This window comes from Lottia gigantea, assembly GCF_000327385.1.
Source record: "Lottia gigantea unplaced genomic scaffold LOTGIsca_63, whole genome shotgun sequence".
Classification (NCBI taxonomy): Eukaryota; Metazoa; Mollusca; class Gastropoda; family Lottiidae; genus Lottia; species Lottia gigantea.
Window position 1 is genome coordinate 678549 of NW_008710145.1, and position 15408 is coordinate 693956.

At 31.9% G+C, this 15408-nt stretch overlaps 3 protein-coding genes across 3 annotated transcripts; all 3 read right to left on the minus strand.

Moving 5' to 3' along the window:
• LOTGIDRAFT_220533 (hypothetical protein) lies at positions 1-4751 on the minus strand. Its single transcript, XM_009064497.1, has 8 exons — positions 4510-4751; positions 4009-4100; positions 3812-3864; positions 3542-3648; positions 3125-3287; positions 1993-2105; positions 1552-1695; positions 1-906 (listed from the first exon to the last, which is right to left on the minus strand). Exons 1-8 carry the CDS (start codon positions 4588-4590, stop codon positions 724-726), a joined length of 936 nt encoding a protein of 311 aa, XP_009062745.1. The 5' UTR covers positions 4591-4751; the 3' UTR covers positions 1-723.
• Positions 4752-5782: 1031 nt separating this feature from the next.
• LOTGIDRAFT_220534 (hypothetical protein) lies at positions 5783-8092 on the minus strand. The gene is made up of 6 exons (XM_009064498.1): positions 7935-8092; positions 7336-7475; positions 6968-7120; positions 6524-6668; positions 6211-6242; positions 5783-5951 (listed from the first exon to the last, which is right to left on the minus strand). The coding sequence occupies exons 1-6, from the start codon at positions 8065-8067 to the stop codon at positions 5886-5888; spliced, it is 669 nt and encodes a 222-aa protein (XP_009062746.1). The 5' UTR covers positions 8068-8092; the 3' UTR covers positions 5783-5885.
• A 1799-nt stretch (positions 8093-9891) lies between these two features.
• LOTGIDRAFT_235322 (hypothetical protein) lies at positions 9892-15231 on the minus strand. Its single transcript, XM_009064499.1, has 8 exons — positions 15074-15231; positions 13259-13382; positions 12696-12942; positions 12263-12369; positions 11725-11841; positions 11249-11330; positions 10924-11009; positions 9892-10348 (listed from the first exon to the last, which is right to left on the minus strand). Exons 1-8 carry the CDS (start codon positions 15126-15128, stop codon positions 10258-10260), a joined length of 909 nt encoding a protein of 302 aa, XP_009062747.1. The 5' UTR covers positions 15129-15231; the 3' UTR covers positions 9892-10257.
• Between the last annotated feature and the right edge of the window lie 177 nt (positions 15232-15408).

Below are 15408 nucleotides of genomic sequence, written 5' to 3' on the forward strand. Positions count from 1 at the left end.
ACAGACTTTCCCAACCAGATGAGTTTTTGTAGGTAACTATTGTAATTATAAGATCTCTTAATGATTTCTATGGAAACACCTAAAAAATACATTGTTTCAGTGCCTATAATATCACAATCATCAGGTATAAGTGTCATCATTTGTTAAAGTAATGGTAAACTTAATATAGTTATCTGTAAATATACGCCACTGAATAAATGGTCTCACAATACTAACAATATCACAAAGGAACCCATGTCCCTTTAGCAACGGTACGATGATTATTTACATCTAACATTATCATTATCATCGTACCGTTGCTAAAGGAACATGACAGGAACCATTCATTGTATTAATTTGATCTAGTTGGCATTTACTTCAACAATTTTGACAAGGTGAACTTTAAATATACATTTAAATCAAACTTTTCATATACCCTTCAATCATAAAACAAATGACGCCTTATCTCTTGGAATGCTTTGGCTTGTATCCTCCATTAATTATAAATGAGTATAGATCAATATTCACATACAACTTTTTCAGCCAGCTCACTAGCAGGCTTCATTCCAGATTTTTTTAGGGGGGTGATTGACACAAGAAGTGAAAGATTTAACTTTAAAAAGACTGTTCTTAATTTCCCAAATATATGATCTTCCCCAGTATAAATTAACTATTGTTCCAGTATTGTTAAATACACATAGTTGTAATATCACCATAAATTAAATAAATATTTCATTATTCCTGCTAGCTTTTAGTAGCAATCAATATAATTATTAATAATATAATTAGAACAGCTAAAACCATGACTATATACATTTTACGATTTTTCTTCTGATATTTTTCAGCCTTCTGAAGTTGTTGTAAACCTTTTTCAACGCCAACACTAGCATGTTCAATATTATAGTCTATTCTATCTAATATAGAACCCTGAAAATAAATAACATGTAGTCCTCAGAACAAAAAAATATGTTTTCATTTATCAGCTCTATACATTATGCTAAGTTTCAGGAAATTGTTAATTCTATAGTGCTTGGTAATGGTAATTATTGAGATTCATCAAAAGAGCAAATGTGAAGGATAGGGCTGCAACGATTCTTGAAATTGCAATTCGATATACTATACGATACTCTATCAACGATACGATTATTGCGATAATTATCGCGATTCATTTATTAAGGAAGGAAAAAGAAATAATAGCAGAAAGTTTGTCACTATTAAGCACTTGACAACATTAAGAAGTGAGGAATTGTGAAAAAAATCTCAAAATTTCAAAGTAAGAAATGAATTTTTGCAAATTTTGATGTGAAAATCATACTAGGAAAATGAAAACATGACACAATTTCTTATACACAGAAGAATTCTGTGTCATTTGTTATTAAAGTTGGCTAAGAATTAATTGTGCAGATAGATCACGATTATTTTTATCTACACAATGCATCAATAAGAAAGAAAGAATCACAGTTCACTGATTCATCGGTGAAACATTGCAGCTATAGTGAAGGAAGAGATGGTCATGAGCACCTAAATGAAAGCATATTGGACAGGTAACTAAAACATTAAATAGCTTTTTACCTGATCTACTATCATAGTAGATAAATCTTTAAATATTTCATTTAAATCTTGTATAGATCTAGTTATTTGTAATATTTCCTTTTCTCTATGTTGTACAGATACAGAATTATCTTCTACTAACTGCATCTGTCTTGAGGTAAAACCCTGTAAAGAAAAAATTATCAGAACTGTATGTAAGCTAACTTCGTTTTACCATTAACATTACTATCAAATCAGTAGGCTTAATCTTAAAGTTTTTCAAAATTGCACATAGTATGTATCTTATGCTTACTATGTCAGTAAACACAGACCTGTGTGATTTCTTGTGTTTGCATTTCTATAGCATGTTCTTCATGTATGGCAAGAGCAGACAATTATTTCTGTATTAGATATAGATTCGATGTACAATGAACAGTTCAATTTATGAAAGACAAACAAAATTTTTAAACCTTAAAATCTGACCTTGTCATAGACTATATCTTCTCCCCCACCCATTAAATCTTCCATTAAAGCTGAATCATTAGTTACACTAGGTCCAAAATAATGTAACGATCGTTCTTCTCTTGATTTTAATTCTAAAAATAAAATCACATCATCATTTATTGGCAATCCATAAATTATACTAGTACAATCTCTTATTATACAGTGGTGTAACCTATTTTCGTGGATATAAGGATTGAACACCGAATTTCGTCAAAGTTAAAAAAAAGGAAAAAAAATTTATGTCTCAGAGGTTTCCTCAGATATTCTACCAAAAAATTAAAATTGGTTTATTTCGATTTTCTTTATGAATCCTTCACTTTGACCCATATTTCATGAGCAACCAACTCGGCAACAGCGGCAGAATGTCTCACCTATTTTCGTGTACAATGTTTGATCCATAAATAAGTCTAGAAAAACACGTTGTATGGATACCAGGTGGTATAATTAACTTCTCTTAGTATTTATCTTTAATATCAATTCATTACAACTGGTGACAATTCTGATTACCGCTTGGAATTATAAAGAAATGCGTCAGATAAAAAATGGTGACGTTTGGTAATAAGTGAAATCCGCCATTTTGTATTTGTCATAGTATACATAATACGTTTTACCTTGCTTGAAACTACTGGATTCATTCTACTAGCTGATGTTGTAGAGAAAACTCATGTTTATCAAAACAAACTAATGCGGAGGTCGCACAAGGTCGCGCATGTAAATTATTAATCCTTTCCAGAAATCTACGAATAATAGGTTTCCACGAAATTAGGTTACTAGACTGTATATATTTCTATATCATGTGATTAGTAATATGCTATTATACCAAAATAGATTTTTAAGGGATTGATGATACAGATAAATTTCTTTCCCATTCCTTACATATGAATAATGATGAGAATCAGCCGTCCAAAGTTGAAATGAAAGATTGATTTTGAAACTACTAATGGAGAACCAACAAAACATATATTAAACTTCTAAACATCATTGAGAATCAATTGAAATGTCACCATTCTAATATTTCAAATAAGCAAAACATGTATCTTATGGATACATCCATGTTTTTGATATAAATTTTCAAAATAAAGCCAAATATTATAACAAAGATAAAACTTACTTTTAAGATATGTTGATTGAGATTTCCTGAAGTTTAAAGACATTTCTTGGATCATTCTAGCTAAAGATGAAACTATATTTGTGGATAATTTTCTCTCCTGATTAGTACCAATTTGACTTTTACTACTAATCTGATGTACAAGTCTTTGGCATCTTGTGAACATCTGTAAAATAATACAATATTAATTTTACTGACATCAACAATGCAAATATCATGTTATTCCACCACACATTCTTCAAAACTTGATGAAAATGGCCATTTAGAAGTAAGCATCATGACCTTGGAAATAAAAACCAACCTTTACTAGGTATATCAAGCTTCTTAAGATATTAGTACAATATTTTGTATTTACTTGATCATGAAAGAAATTTATTAACGCTTTCGTGTATGATCAAAACTATGTTAGTAACCACAGACCTGTGTGATTTCTTGTGTTTGTATTTCTATAGCATGTTCTTCATCAACATTATCATCTAATGTAGGGCGATTTAAATGTCTATCATGAAGAGCAGACAACTCTTTCACTGAAAAAATATTAACATGTTTTGAATAAAAACAAGCCAGGCAAACGAAACAATTGGCAAAATTTCAAATATTTTAACAGAATCCAAAATATATCATATCAAACATAGTAGCCTATATTGCAAGTGTTACCAATTTATAACTGATAAAGACAAAAATAACTACTTTTTCTCTTAATTCTTGATGCCTCAAATTGGATTTCTTCCACACCATCCACCCTGAAAAGGAAAGAATGAAATTAAACATAAACTGAAATTTGTTATCAACCACAATAATAAATTCAATAAAAAGCCTAATATTTTTGGACTGAATACTTAACACAATAGGCCATTCACAAACAAGAATCAAATAATGAAACTTACCATTCTGGTGGTAAATTAGACGATCTTGATGAAGCTATTCCCAATTCAGGATCTATAGAACTTGTCATCAATGCCATTCGGTCATCAGCAGTCTAAAATTGCAAAAGGAAATTAATGAATCATTACAAAGAAAGAATAGCTTTCTAATACTTAATACCTCTTATATCTACAATCTAGGCTACAATAATGTAATAATGTATATGATATGTACTTTTGACTGTCTGTTGTAGCCTGTAAGCTATCTGATTTTCTGTTAATTTTAATTTTCAAAATGCAAAGACAAAGCAAAATATGTGATATTTAACTTAATGTCATGGTTCATGGACCGGAGGTGTGGAAAATCTCCATAAAACAGGGCCTAGTTTTCCTGACTCTATACCAGCCAACACCTGTCATAATAGCTATCAAAGGCTGGAAATTTTTTGGACTAGGGCCTTGCAAGAAAATCACTTTTAGGGTACAAACAAATCTAATTAAGCTGATAAAAAAAGTTTAGCTTACCTGTTCTGAGAAAATATGCCTGCTTTGAAGTGCATTGTTTCTCATCAAAATAAACACTTCTGTCAGACCTCTGGTCGCCATTCTGACCACTTCTTGACCCTTTCAAAAGGGTCTTGTTAGTATTTGCTTCCAAGTATGATTTCAAACCGATTATTATTGGATATGTTAAGTGAAAACCATGTCAAACTTTTAATTTTGGACAAAATGCAAATATTATGAATGAATGAAAAACCGGTGAACATCTCATTTCCGGTAATTTAAGTTCGTGAGTTATGTCCCTTGGTTTCAAGACTTTTAATTACCGATTAATATTTAAACAAGCGCACCAAAATAATAAATTATGGAAAGCGCCATCTGGAAGATTAAATTAAAAATCTATTCTTTTAAATAAACCAAATTAATCTTTTATTCTATTGATTTCTTTGAAGGGCAGTATGCAAAATTTTCCTTATCAAAAACGTCGTCAATTATATCTGAATCTTTGATTATCTACTTGATCAAACTGGATTTGTTTTAAAAGGGTTAATTAAAAACGGAGAGTACTAATTAACAATAAGCATTTTGACCCAGTTTTGGTTGTTGACCTTAATTAATGACCCAGGGTTAACATGAATATTTCATTTTTTTTTTATATGGCCTAGTCTATGATGCTATGATGCTATGATTCATATTTGAATCCCATTTGTTGCAAACTTCTTTATTTAACCCTTTCTATAAAAGCTAGTTTTCCTTGACAGTCAAATTTTGGAAAGTAAATTTGACAAAGTTTTCCTGTTTTATCTAAAGCTGGATAATAAAGTTTTCCAACCAACATTTGCTAGTAAAATCCCCAGTAATGACAAGTTGATCAACAATATCATTTACAAATTCCAGATGACAGTAGGCCTTAGCAAAGATAAAGAGGCGATTCATCCAAAACAAGCCAATTGGGTTCTCTGATAGGGAACTCGTTTAACTTGTAATTTCCATATTGTTGATAGGCCTATTTGTATTTTTTCATATTAAAATCTGAATAGTTTTGATCAACAAAAAGAACTAATGGAAAGAATTCAAAAGAGATTTTCCAGCCCATTCTGAAACTTATGGTGGATTTGGTATGTTTGATTTTATTAGCTGTTGTTTTGTTATGTGTGCATATTTACTAGTCAAAACAAATCAAAAACCAATATAATTGAGGAGGTAATTAATGAATATAACTTTATATTATTTCTTTTAAACTAAGTTTGTAGCATACATCATTAGCTTCACTGACAGAATTGCTATAGTTGTAAATCCAAATCATTGGCACAGACTCTTGATGTGAAATCACAGAGTAGATATCTCAGATACACTGATCCCAACAATGTCATTCTCCTTTTACATATTAAAAATATTGTTCATGTATTGTCAAAAAACTTTTTAATATTTCTAGCACATGCCATTCCAACAATGTTTCCAAGGCTCTGTAACAAAGAAACCAAATATATATGATAGTTGACATGAATTAAATACAATAATCTTAAATCCTAAAAAAAATGGGATCTGAAGTTAACTCTAATCATGTTTTGTTTTAATTGCGCATTAAATATTTTTCAGATAAAAATTGATAATCTTGATTTTGAGTAAAAAATAAATTTAAATTTTATTCCCCCACGGCCCCCAAACACTTTAACAAATGAATACAGTTATATGTTTGAAATAAAGCAAAATAATAAGATATACCTCAGTTGGTGCATTACAGACATCCTTCAAACCTGAAATACAATTAATTCAAGTAAATATTCTTTTAGCAACATTTAGGGGTAGATATCACTTTAAATAACGGAACACAATTTTATTGTTTACTACTTCTTAGTTTTATTACACACTACGTTTCAAGAATCTACATTGTCATCATCAGGTGAATGACAATGTAGATTGTTGAAACATAGTATGTAATAAAACCCTGGATTAGAATAGATTTCTGTCTTTCCCAAGATGAAAAAAAATAATCAGGACAATTTCTTTGATTAAAAATTAAATATAAGATATATACTTTTGTAAGTTTGTAGAATTAATTTAGCTTTCACTTCACCCAATTTAGGGACACACATTAAAGTATTTAATACAGCCTCATCATAACTACACGGTTTTGGTTTCTTCATCAAAGGATTAATGTCAGTTTTAATTTCCACATGTACCTGGAAAAGAGCATTAAAAATATATAATTTTATATGCAGGGAGGATTATAATAAATTAGGAAAATTTTTATACGACCAATTCTCTCTCCATTAGTTTGTAATGAACATTATTTATGGCTTTGTGATATTCCTACTCTTTGTTCTATAATTAAAAGAATTCCATGACTTCCCATGCAATTATGAATTAAATTGATCTTATGCGAACAGGTCACCAAAAAAAACTGTACACCAAAATCATAAATTAGTACATCTATAACAAATCAATCACTGGCACCTACACAAGTCATCAAAAAACATACCATTTGAATCAGCAGCTTAGCAGCTTCCGTCTGATTTTCAACTAACAACAAAACCATTCCTAATTCTAAATTGGCAAATTTCTGTAGATCTAAGATATACTGCTCACTGACAGGACTTTTTTCAGCTATCACAATACCTCTTACTTTATTTGCCTTAAAACAAAAAATAAATATAAGAAAATATTCTCAGGACTGGTATTTCACATTATTTCTAAACAACAACATCTATTATGCATCAAGGATTAGCACAGAGAAATTATTTTATTCATCATTTTCGTAGTATGTATCACCCTTTCATGAAATCTACATGTCACTTCTTAGTGAGGTTTATCAATTAAGCAAAACTCCTCCTATGAACCAAAACATACCTTTCTTAATTTAGCCAATTTCCTTTTGTAACCAGTTGAAGAAACAATATCTGCCTCACTAATATAAATAACCCCTGTATAATTTGATGGATAAAAATCAACCACAGCTAAATTGTCTTCGAAATGGACAGGAATTGATGCTGGAATACAGAATAATTTCATTATAGAACCCATGATTGTTATATTTTGTTACAAAATGTAATGAAAAAAAGTTTTATATATCAAATTCATATCCTTCAAATTAAAACTAGATTACAATTCTGTTTCTTGGATAGCAAGTAGAGGAATGTGACAGCCTCTATGTGTTTTCGCTTTTCCAGAATTCATGGGTGTTATCCGTTGGTATGTCTAGTGAGGATCGCAATGGAAATTGACAGAGGAAATATATTTCCCAGTCAGTGTTCAATTCTCCAAAGCAAGTGTCAGACTGAGGCTTCTACCTGTGACAAATCTTATGTCACAGGGTGTTTCAGCTTTTCGAAATATTACTTGATAACCTGAAGTCAAGAACGAGCTCCAATCCTGAGTCTGAGAGTATGGAAGCTGGTGAGCCGAGAGGCAGTGCATTTATAGTCGTATAGACTATTATTAGTTATTACATTGTAAAACTTCAACCAAGTCCGAATTACGCCATCTCCCACTAACAACGATGTGTCCTAGAGGAATTCTTATTAGTCCTGCCATTGTACTGTTCTCGGTTGTATCAAGTTGATTCGATTTTGTGTTCGACATTTTGTTTACACTTGAACCAACCGCCATTTTGTCCAATGATATCACGTGATAGCATCACTACTTGAAGCCACTTGAAGAACTTGAAGTTCTTATTAGGCTATAGTCTATGCACTGGGCAGTGAAGACAATTAACAAGTTTCTTTCAGAAATATAAGGGTAATCGTGTTTACTTTTCAACCTTTGTTGATGATTTGCTATAAATTTTAAGTCGAAGTCGTAGAACAAAACTTATCAACAAACTTTCCTGACGTCTATCGCTACTGACTTGACAATATGAGGCAGTTACTCATATTTTCGGTAGTAAAGAGACTAATTTTGTTTAGTCTTTTAACTACCGAAAAATAAGTTACTACCAACAACCTTTCACAGCGTTGCAAATAGTTTTGGTTGAAAACTAAATAATAATTTTGTATGAAAAACTGTGTGAAATGCCACTTTGAACATCAGTTTTGTGAAAGGTAGACATTTTTTTTGTAGGTTGAAATTTGAGTGGCTGTCATGTATCCGTATTGCTTTGTTCTGGTAACTAGGGAATGTATGACCGGTCGGACCATTACCGTGTCGGACCATTACTGGTTCGGACCTAAAAAAAAATGTTTATAACCAACTCGGACCAATGATATTTTTCTCACTACCGACTCGGACCAAGGTTTTTTTTCTCACTACCGACTCGGCCCACTAGACTTGGACCAATACCTTAGTGACTCGAAGTAATTTTTACGACAGACTTGGATCACATTTTTTATAAATTTGGACCAATACCTTACCGACTCAGACCACTTTTGTAAACAAATTGAAAGTAAAATGGTAAGGACAACTCTCACTAGGACTCAGAACAATGTTAAAAGACAATGCATATGGCGGCCATTATATTGACCGTGTTTTATATATATTAAACTTTATTTTCAATGTTTAGATGTCCCTGAAAAGGGCCGTTTAATTATTTAGGGCGAAGATGGCACCACACTTCTTTAATAGTTGGCTGGTACTCATTTCACCTTCTGCTTGCTTTGATATCGGGAATGGGCACTAAAGGCAACGATAGTCTTGTACTCACGGCTGAGGGTACAGGAATAATCTCGTCTAATCCCTTAACTAATCTCAATGAACAATTCACATCAGAGTGATAATTAATACCTAATAATTGGTTGAGTATTGTTAATTAAGACTTGGTCCGATTAAAATAAAAAATAGTGGGCCGAATCGGTATAGGTCCGACACAGTAACGATCCGAGTTGGTAGTGTAATGAGTGGGCCGAAACGGAAACGGTCCGACCAGTCCTGATTCCCTAGGAGGGTATTCGGTTAACTCGGTGACAAATTTTTGTTGGTTAACTCAGTGACAAAATATCACTCGGCGACACTATTTGCCGAGTCAACTCGGTTTCAGATTTTGTCTTTTGGAGTTCATGACTTATCTTATGACTATGAATTGAATGTATCAGTGTTTAGCAACCATGTGATATAATTATGTGCATTATTCAAATAAAGTTTATTTCTCTTTAGAGTGCATGCGTCTGTATTGATTTTTCAAATGTGTCTCAAATTCCCAGTAGGAAATTTATCGCTTCCATGAGGTTAAGGAATAAAGCATTATGTGCATATTAGCCATAGGTATTCAGTCAACTTGTCTACAAAGTATACAAATTCTTATGCATGCTCTTTTAAAAAGTAATTCAATTTTTAATTAATAAAAAGTTTAACTCTAGCACAGTAGAATATAGTAATAAACTCGCTCAAAAAAGAAGACTATTATGTTAGAAAACCTCCCCAGGATATGCATACAGGTAGGCCTAAATACACAATATAAATAATCTATATGGTGATGTTTAAATACAAAATCTTTATTTTATAAATTCACATTTCTTACATCCACTTTGTAAAGTCTAAGTTAGATTTGTTGTAGACATTTACCAAATAAAACATTTCATTTTACAGAATTAACAAATACCGGTAGCACACATATTTTAATCCACAATAATCTACTAGCGTTTCTTTCATCTCCCATCAAAACTGTTTTAATGATGTTAAAGAAATATTTATGAAAGCACTGCAAAACTGACAATAAAAGCTGATCCTTTTTAATTTAATAGACCATACACCGTACATTGTAGATTAACAGTTATTGGACTATCTTCTGATTGTGCTCTAACCATTTCACATAAAGCAAGAAATTGATAATTTTCAATATCAGGATCTTTTACTGCTTTGTCTAAGATTTTTCTCAATTTCAAATTGTCTTAAGTCAGTTCTTTCCAAGAATTTCATTCGTTCAATGTACCTAAAATTAAAAACAGTTCAGACACAGGTTAATACAACAGTACAACTTAAAGCCTAATCTTCTAAGAATTTACCTGTATATTGACCTATACATCATACATATGATAATCCGAGGAAATCTGACCATATCTACAAAGTCAGAAAGATGATTTTGACTTGTCAACTAGGTTAGAAATGTACTATTTATACGAAATACAGCACACATTTCAATAAGCAATATCCACAAGTTGTACATGTCTCTTTCAGCCTTTCCCAGGCAATTTGCAGTCAAATTCATCTTTGGGAGCCAGTAGAGTAAATCGTGTTTTGAACCCTAGTTCAGAGACAAATGACTATACAATAAACATATTCAATGGCATATTATTGGTTTTGGTTCAGTGGATGCTTGTTTTCACAGCAATGATGTAAAATGTTGCTTTTAAAGATATTGTCATAATAATATTCCATTCAATACACAGTTGTACCATGATCTTTGGTTTACAATTACTTATACAATATAAAAGTTAGAACCTGAAACTATAAAGCCTCATTTTGTCAAAAACAAGCAATTTATATTCACAAACAAGATAATCTTACCCTTGTTTACTGTTATTATGGATTTTTAATTCATCTTCAATACCTTCATCTTTCTTAAAATTATTCCAATCCATTTTAGATTTCTCCTGAAATAGAAATACAAATATGATTACCAAAAATAAATTTTGTGTGACAGGATTGTTTGAACATAAAACAATGAAATTCAATAAAACATCAACAAATATCAAATATCATTCATGGAAATACTAATATTCAGAGTGTAAACAATATAGCATTTCCTTCCAAAGATGAGTCAAATATGGTACACAAGATGAAACAGTACTAAACATTACTTTGTTAGATAAAACAATGAATGGGTACTTACCAGGACGCTGATCTTTTGTTTCTTTCCAATTTTACTGAGAATACCTCCTAATCCACCCCCACTGGCTGGTCTTTTTATTCCACTAAAATATAACAAAATATCATGTTTCCATCATTTCAATAATTGAATATGATAGATCACATTAACTATATCATATTAATAAAAGCTTATTCAATACTCAGTTACTTGTGATAATAAGCGAGTAATTAGACAAGCATAGCTTTGTCATGACCTGTTACTATCTTTCTTTGTAAGTAGCCTGAAAACATACAGTTGAAAATATATCTTTGATCAGATATTCCAGATGTAATAAGAAAATTCAGATGCACATAGTACTTTAAAACCTCTGTAGTTGATCTTCAGCATAGTACATCACACACTACTTATTCAATCACCAAGACAAATATCATTAAAATCAAATTTTTTAGTCATCTATAACAGTGTGAATGATAGGCTAGTAATGTATATTTACTTACATATTTGATAATACTGAAGCACCAGAATTAGTGGCTGTTGATCCCTCTTTTTCTTCCTCTTTTGATTTCAATTCTTTTTTAGCTTCTTTGGAATCTGCTGCTACAGTTTTTGTTACCCTGATACAACAAGTATCCATAATAAATCAAATTTTTCAGTAAACACATCATATTCTAATACTTTAATTCAGTCCATCACTAACTCGCAAGACCCAATATCACTAAACTCTAATACGACAATACACAATCTAAAATCCTTCAGTTGTATTACTGTGAATAGAGTAAGTGAACAATATCTGTGATGAATTTGTGTCATAACTTCATTTCATCTAACAGGTCATTATTACAATAAGACATGGCAATATCATGAATTTCTAATTTTAGCTTATTTATAAAGAGACTTTGCCAATATGTCTGTATAAAATATAGATTGTTGTCAAAATGTTTTAAAACAACTTTCTCCGAGCATAATGTATTGTATACATGTATACACTAGAATCCATCTTTAACTAAAAGTGTAATAAATATTTTCTACACTTACTTGACCTCTTCTCCAGCAAAATCAAAAACTTTGGTAATTTCTACTGTTTTATTAGGCGCATCATCACTTTTACTGACTGATGGTGAAGCTTCACTTTCTTTACTTTGCTTCAAAATAAATAGTTTTAAGAAATATATTTAATCCTTTTTTGACATATGTTTATCCTTGATTAGATATCCAAACTCCCAAGTTTGACAAGCACTAACTCATATGTATTCAGAGTAACTGTTACGTCAAGATTCACTACAATTAACACAAGCTCAACACTTCACAAGATGACAAATTATTTTTACCGTGAATAATTTATTTGATCAGATGTTATTTTAGACATGTACGAAAAAAATGAATACATGTACAGGTCACATGAAACATACCCCCACAAGTGAATTGTATATATTTGACAAACAGTAGTTTACACATGTTTAAGACCAACCTTAGAAAGTGTACATAGACTTCCTAAACCCGAGGAAGCAGTCACTGTTTTCTTAGATGAGGGTTTAACATCTGTTAAGAAACTATTCCATAAATCATCAGCCTTTTTCTTTTCATTAACTTCTTTCTTTTTCTGTTTTTCTTCTTCTATTTCCTTTGCTAATTTCACATTTTCTTCATCAACTTCTGTTTCTTTATTTTTGTCAGTGGTTTTTTCTTCATCTAGTTTAATACCACCTTTCCGTTTCCTAAAAATACAAGTTTGATTTAATTAAGAATGTACTTTTGAGCATAAATACAACAGTTAAGATATAAAATATAAAACAAATGAATAAATTTGTGTTTCTCAGTTTTGTGCCAAAATTTTTGTTACTTAATAATAATCAGGTTTTCTTTTTGACTCCAAAATATGACTCCTAGGTTGATTAAGTCAAAGATAGCATAAATAAAATGTGCCGAAAAAGCAACCATCAATATCATTCTACAGAAAGAAATGACAACATAAAATCTACTCATTGCTTCTATTGAATCAAATGATCTGATAATGACAGGATAAGATATTACCTGGGTTCCAAACCATTTTTCTTTGGTTGTTTCTTCTGTCTGGGCCCAGTAAGTTTTTCATTGTTACCCAAAACTGACAAATCCTCATCTTCTCCAGAATTCTCTTCTTCACTTACATCTTCAGCTACAAAAATTGTCAATAATGAACATATTTTTTCGAGTTAAAGTAGAATATCTGGTTTTATGTTTTGATGAACTCATTAATGGTTTAGCTTTTAATAGATACCAAAAATTATGCCAAATTTGGCTTATGTCATGGTAAAAATTCTCAAAAATATTCTCCAGAAATGGATGGGAGCAACTCCTCTAAAAAAGTGAAATATTATATCTGGTCCTAAATCTGTGGATATCCCATACGTAACACGTCTTATGAACGAGAATGTTCAGATTGTCTGCGTAAAAAGCACAAGCAAGCACTGACCAAGATCAGCCATGCCTTTTTACATATGAAGTTCAGCCATGCCTTTTTTACATATACAAAGACTAGCGCTAGTCCTTAACAGAAGTAAATCATTGTGACATGCCAATCAAATCACTCATGCAACATGGTCCTTCAGTAAAATGGCATAGATACAATATTTTCCCACTACTCGAAGATCGATCAAAGGATGGGTGCACCCGCGAATCAACATGATGAAGTTATGCCAAACAAAAACAATGGTAGAATTCAGCTTCTAGTGTACTTTATTACAGTGTTTGAAGAATGCGTCAGAATGGGCGTTTTGCCCATGCCGTAGAACGGAAGCAAGTGTGTAAATAGCAACTGTGCATGCCGAAATATGCATTTTGTTTATTGCTGTTGGAAAACGCGATGGATAACTAGCTACTGTTAAAACAAAATAATGTCAGTTTGAAAAGGAGTTTGCCACTGCCTATTGTTGAATAGTGACCTGTTGCTTGCCAATAGTAACTCATTTCTTTTCAAGCACTCTAATCTACAAACTACAGTACACTGTTGGAAGTACTACCCGTCTACTGTTTGATTAGCATCAAGTAAACAAGTCCGAAACAGAAACATTTGCCTAGCTATACTATCCCCTGGTAGATATTTTGACAGTTATTGGCTGGAGTAGAGTCAGAAAAACTAGGCCCTATTTTATGAGGATCTGTCACACTTTTGAAGATGCGTTTTTTCTCATAAAATATTAATTTACCTTTACGATGAGTGTAAATTATTGTTTTTTAGTATTACAGGACTCTGTGAATGACCCATGAATTTTTGGCTCCCAAGATGTCCAGCACTCAATGACAAATATAAGGGGTAATCTTAGGCAGTTTTAAACATTTAAATGGATTCCTTTCACACATTTGACACACATAAATACTTAAACGCCATGGTCTAAAGTGGGTGATCTTCACCAACGCTCCTAACAGCATTCCTGTCGACAATCGCTCCTCCAGTAGAAATACAAAAAAATACTAAAAAAATAGGAATTGTCCAGCAGCCGGACAGCCTGCGCTCGGCACCCAGTTTTAAATGGCCCATGTGAAAACAGTTCCGTTAAAAAACTTTGGACTTGAAGACATGACATAATTGGTGTAGGCTGTAGGGGGTTTATTTGAGTACGACTGAACAACAAAAACATCCATATTTCTGAATGTATTTGGGCTGACAGGTTGGATTTTAATAAATAGGTTTAAAAAACGTGCACCTTCGGAGGTGTGGAAAAGGTCCCACAATACAGGGCCTTGTTTTCCTGTCTCTATATCAGCCCACAAATTTCAGAATAGCTATCATTTCACACTCACAGACCCAGAGACAGAAGAGAGGCAGAGGCTGGAGAATACTATCTATAATTTATCATGCAGACGTACCCGCTGGTATATAATCAAGATCATCTTCTGAATCATAATCTTCCTCATCTGACATATTGTTTAAAAATTTGAGGTTCAAAAATACATGAAAATGACAAAGGAACTTAGCAGCTAATATAATAGCATTATGTTTGTGATTTCCTTAGACGCCATTAATTTACTTCGGCTCAATTTAACAGGCCGGTCCAAACCATTAGCTTCCAAAATACTCATTCTGTCACATTCAGAGTAGTCTGTACCGACCTGAATATTATTCTGAATTCTGGTTGTACTTTGTTTGAAGCGTCTCGTCTATAAAATACCCAAAACGTTTAACAAAGGCAAAGGTCATTAAG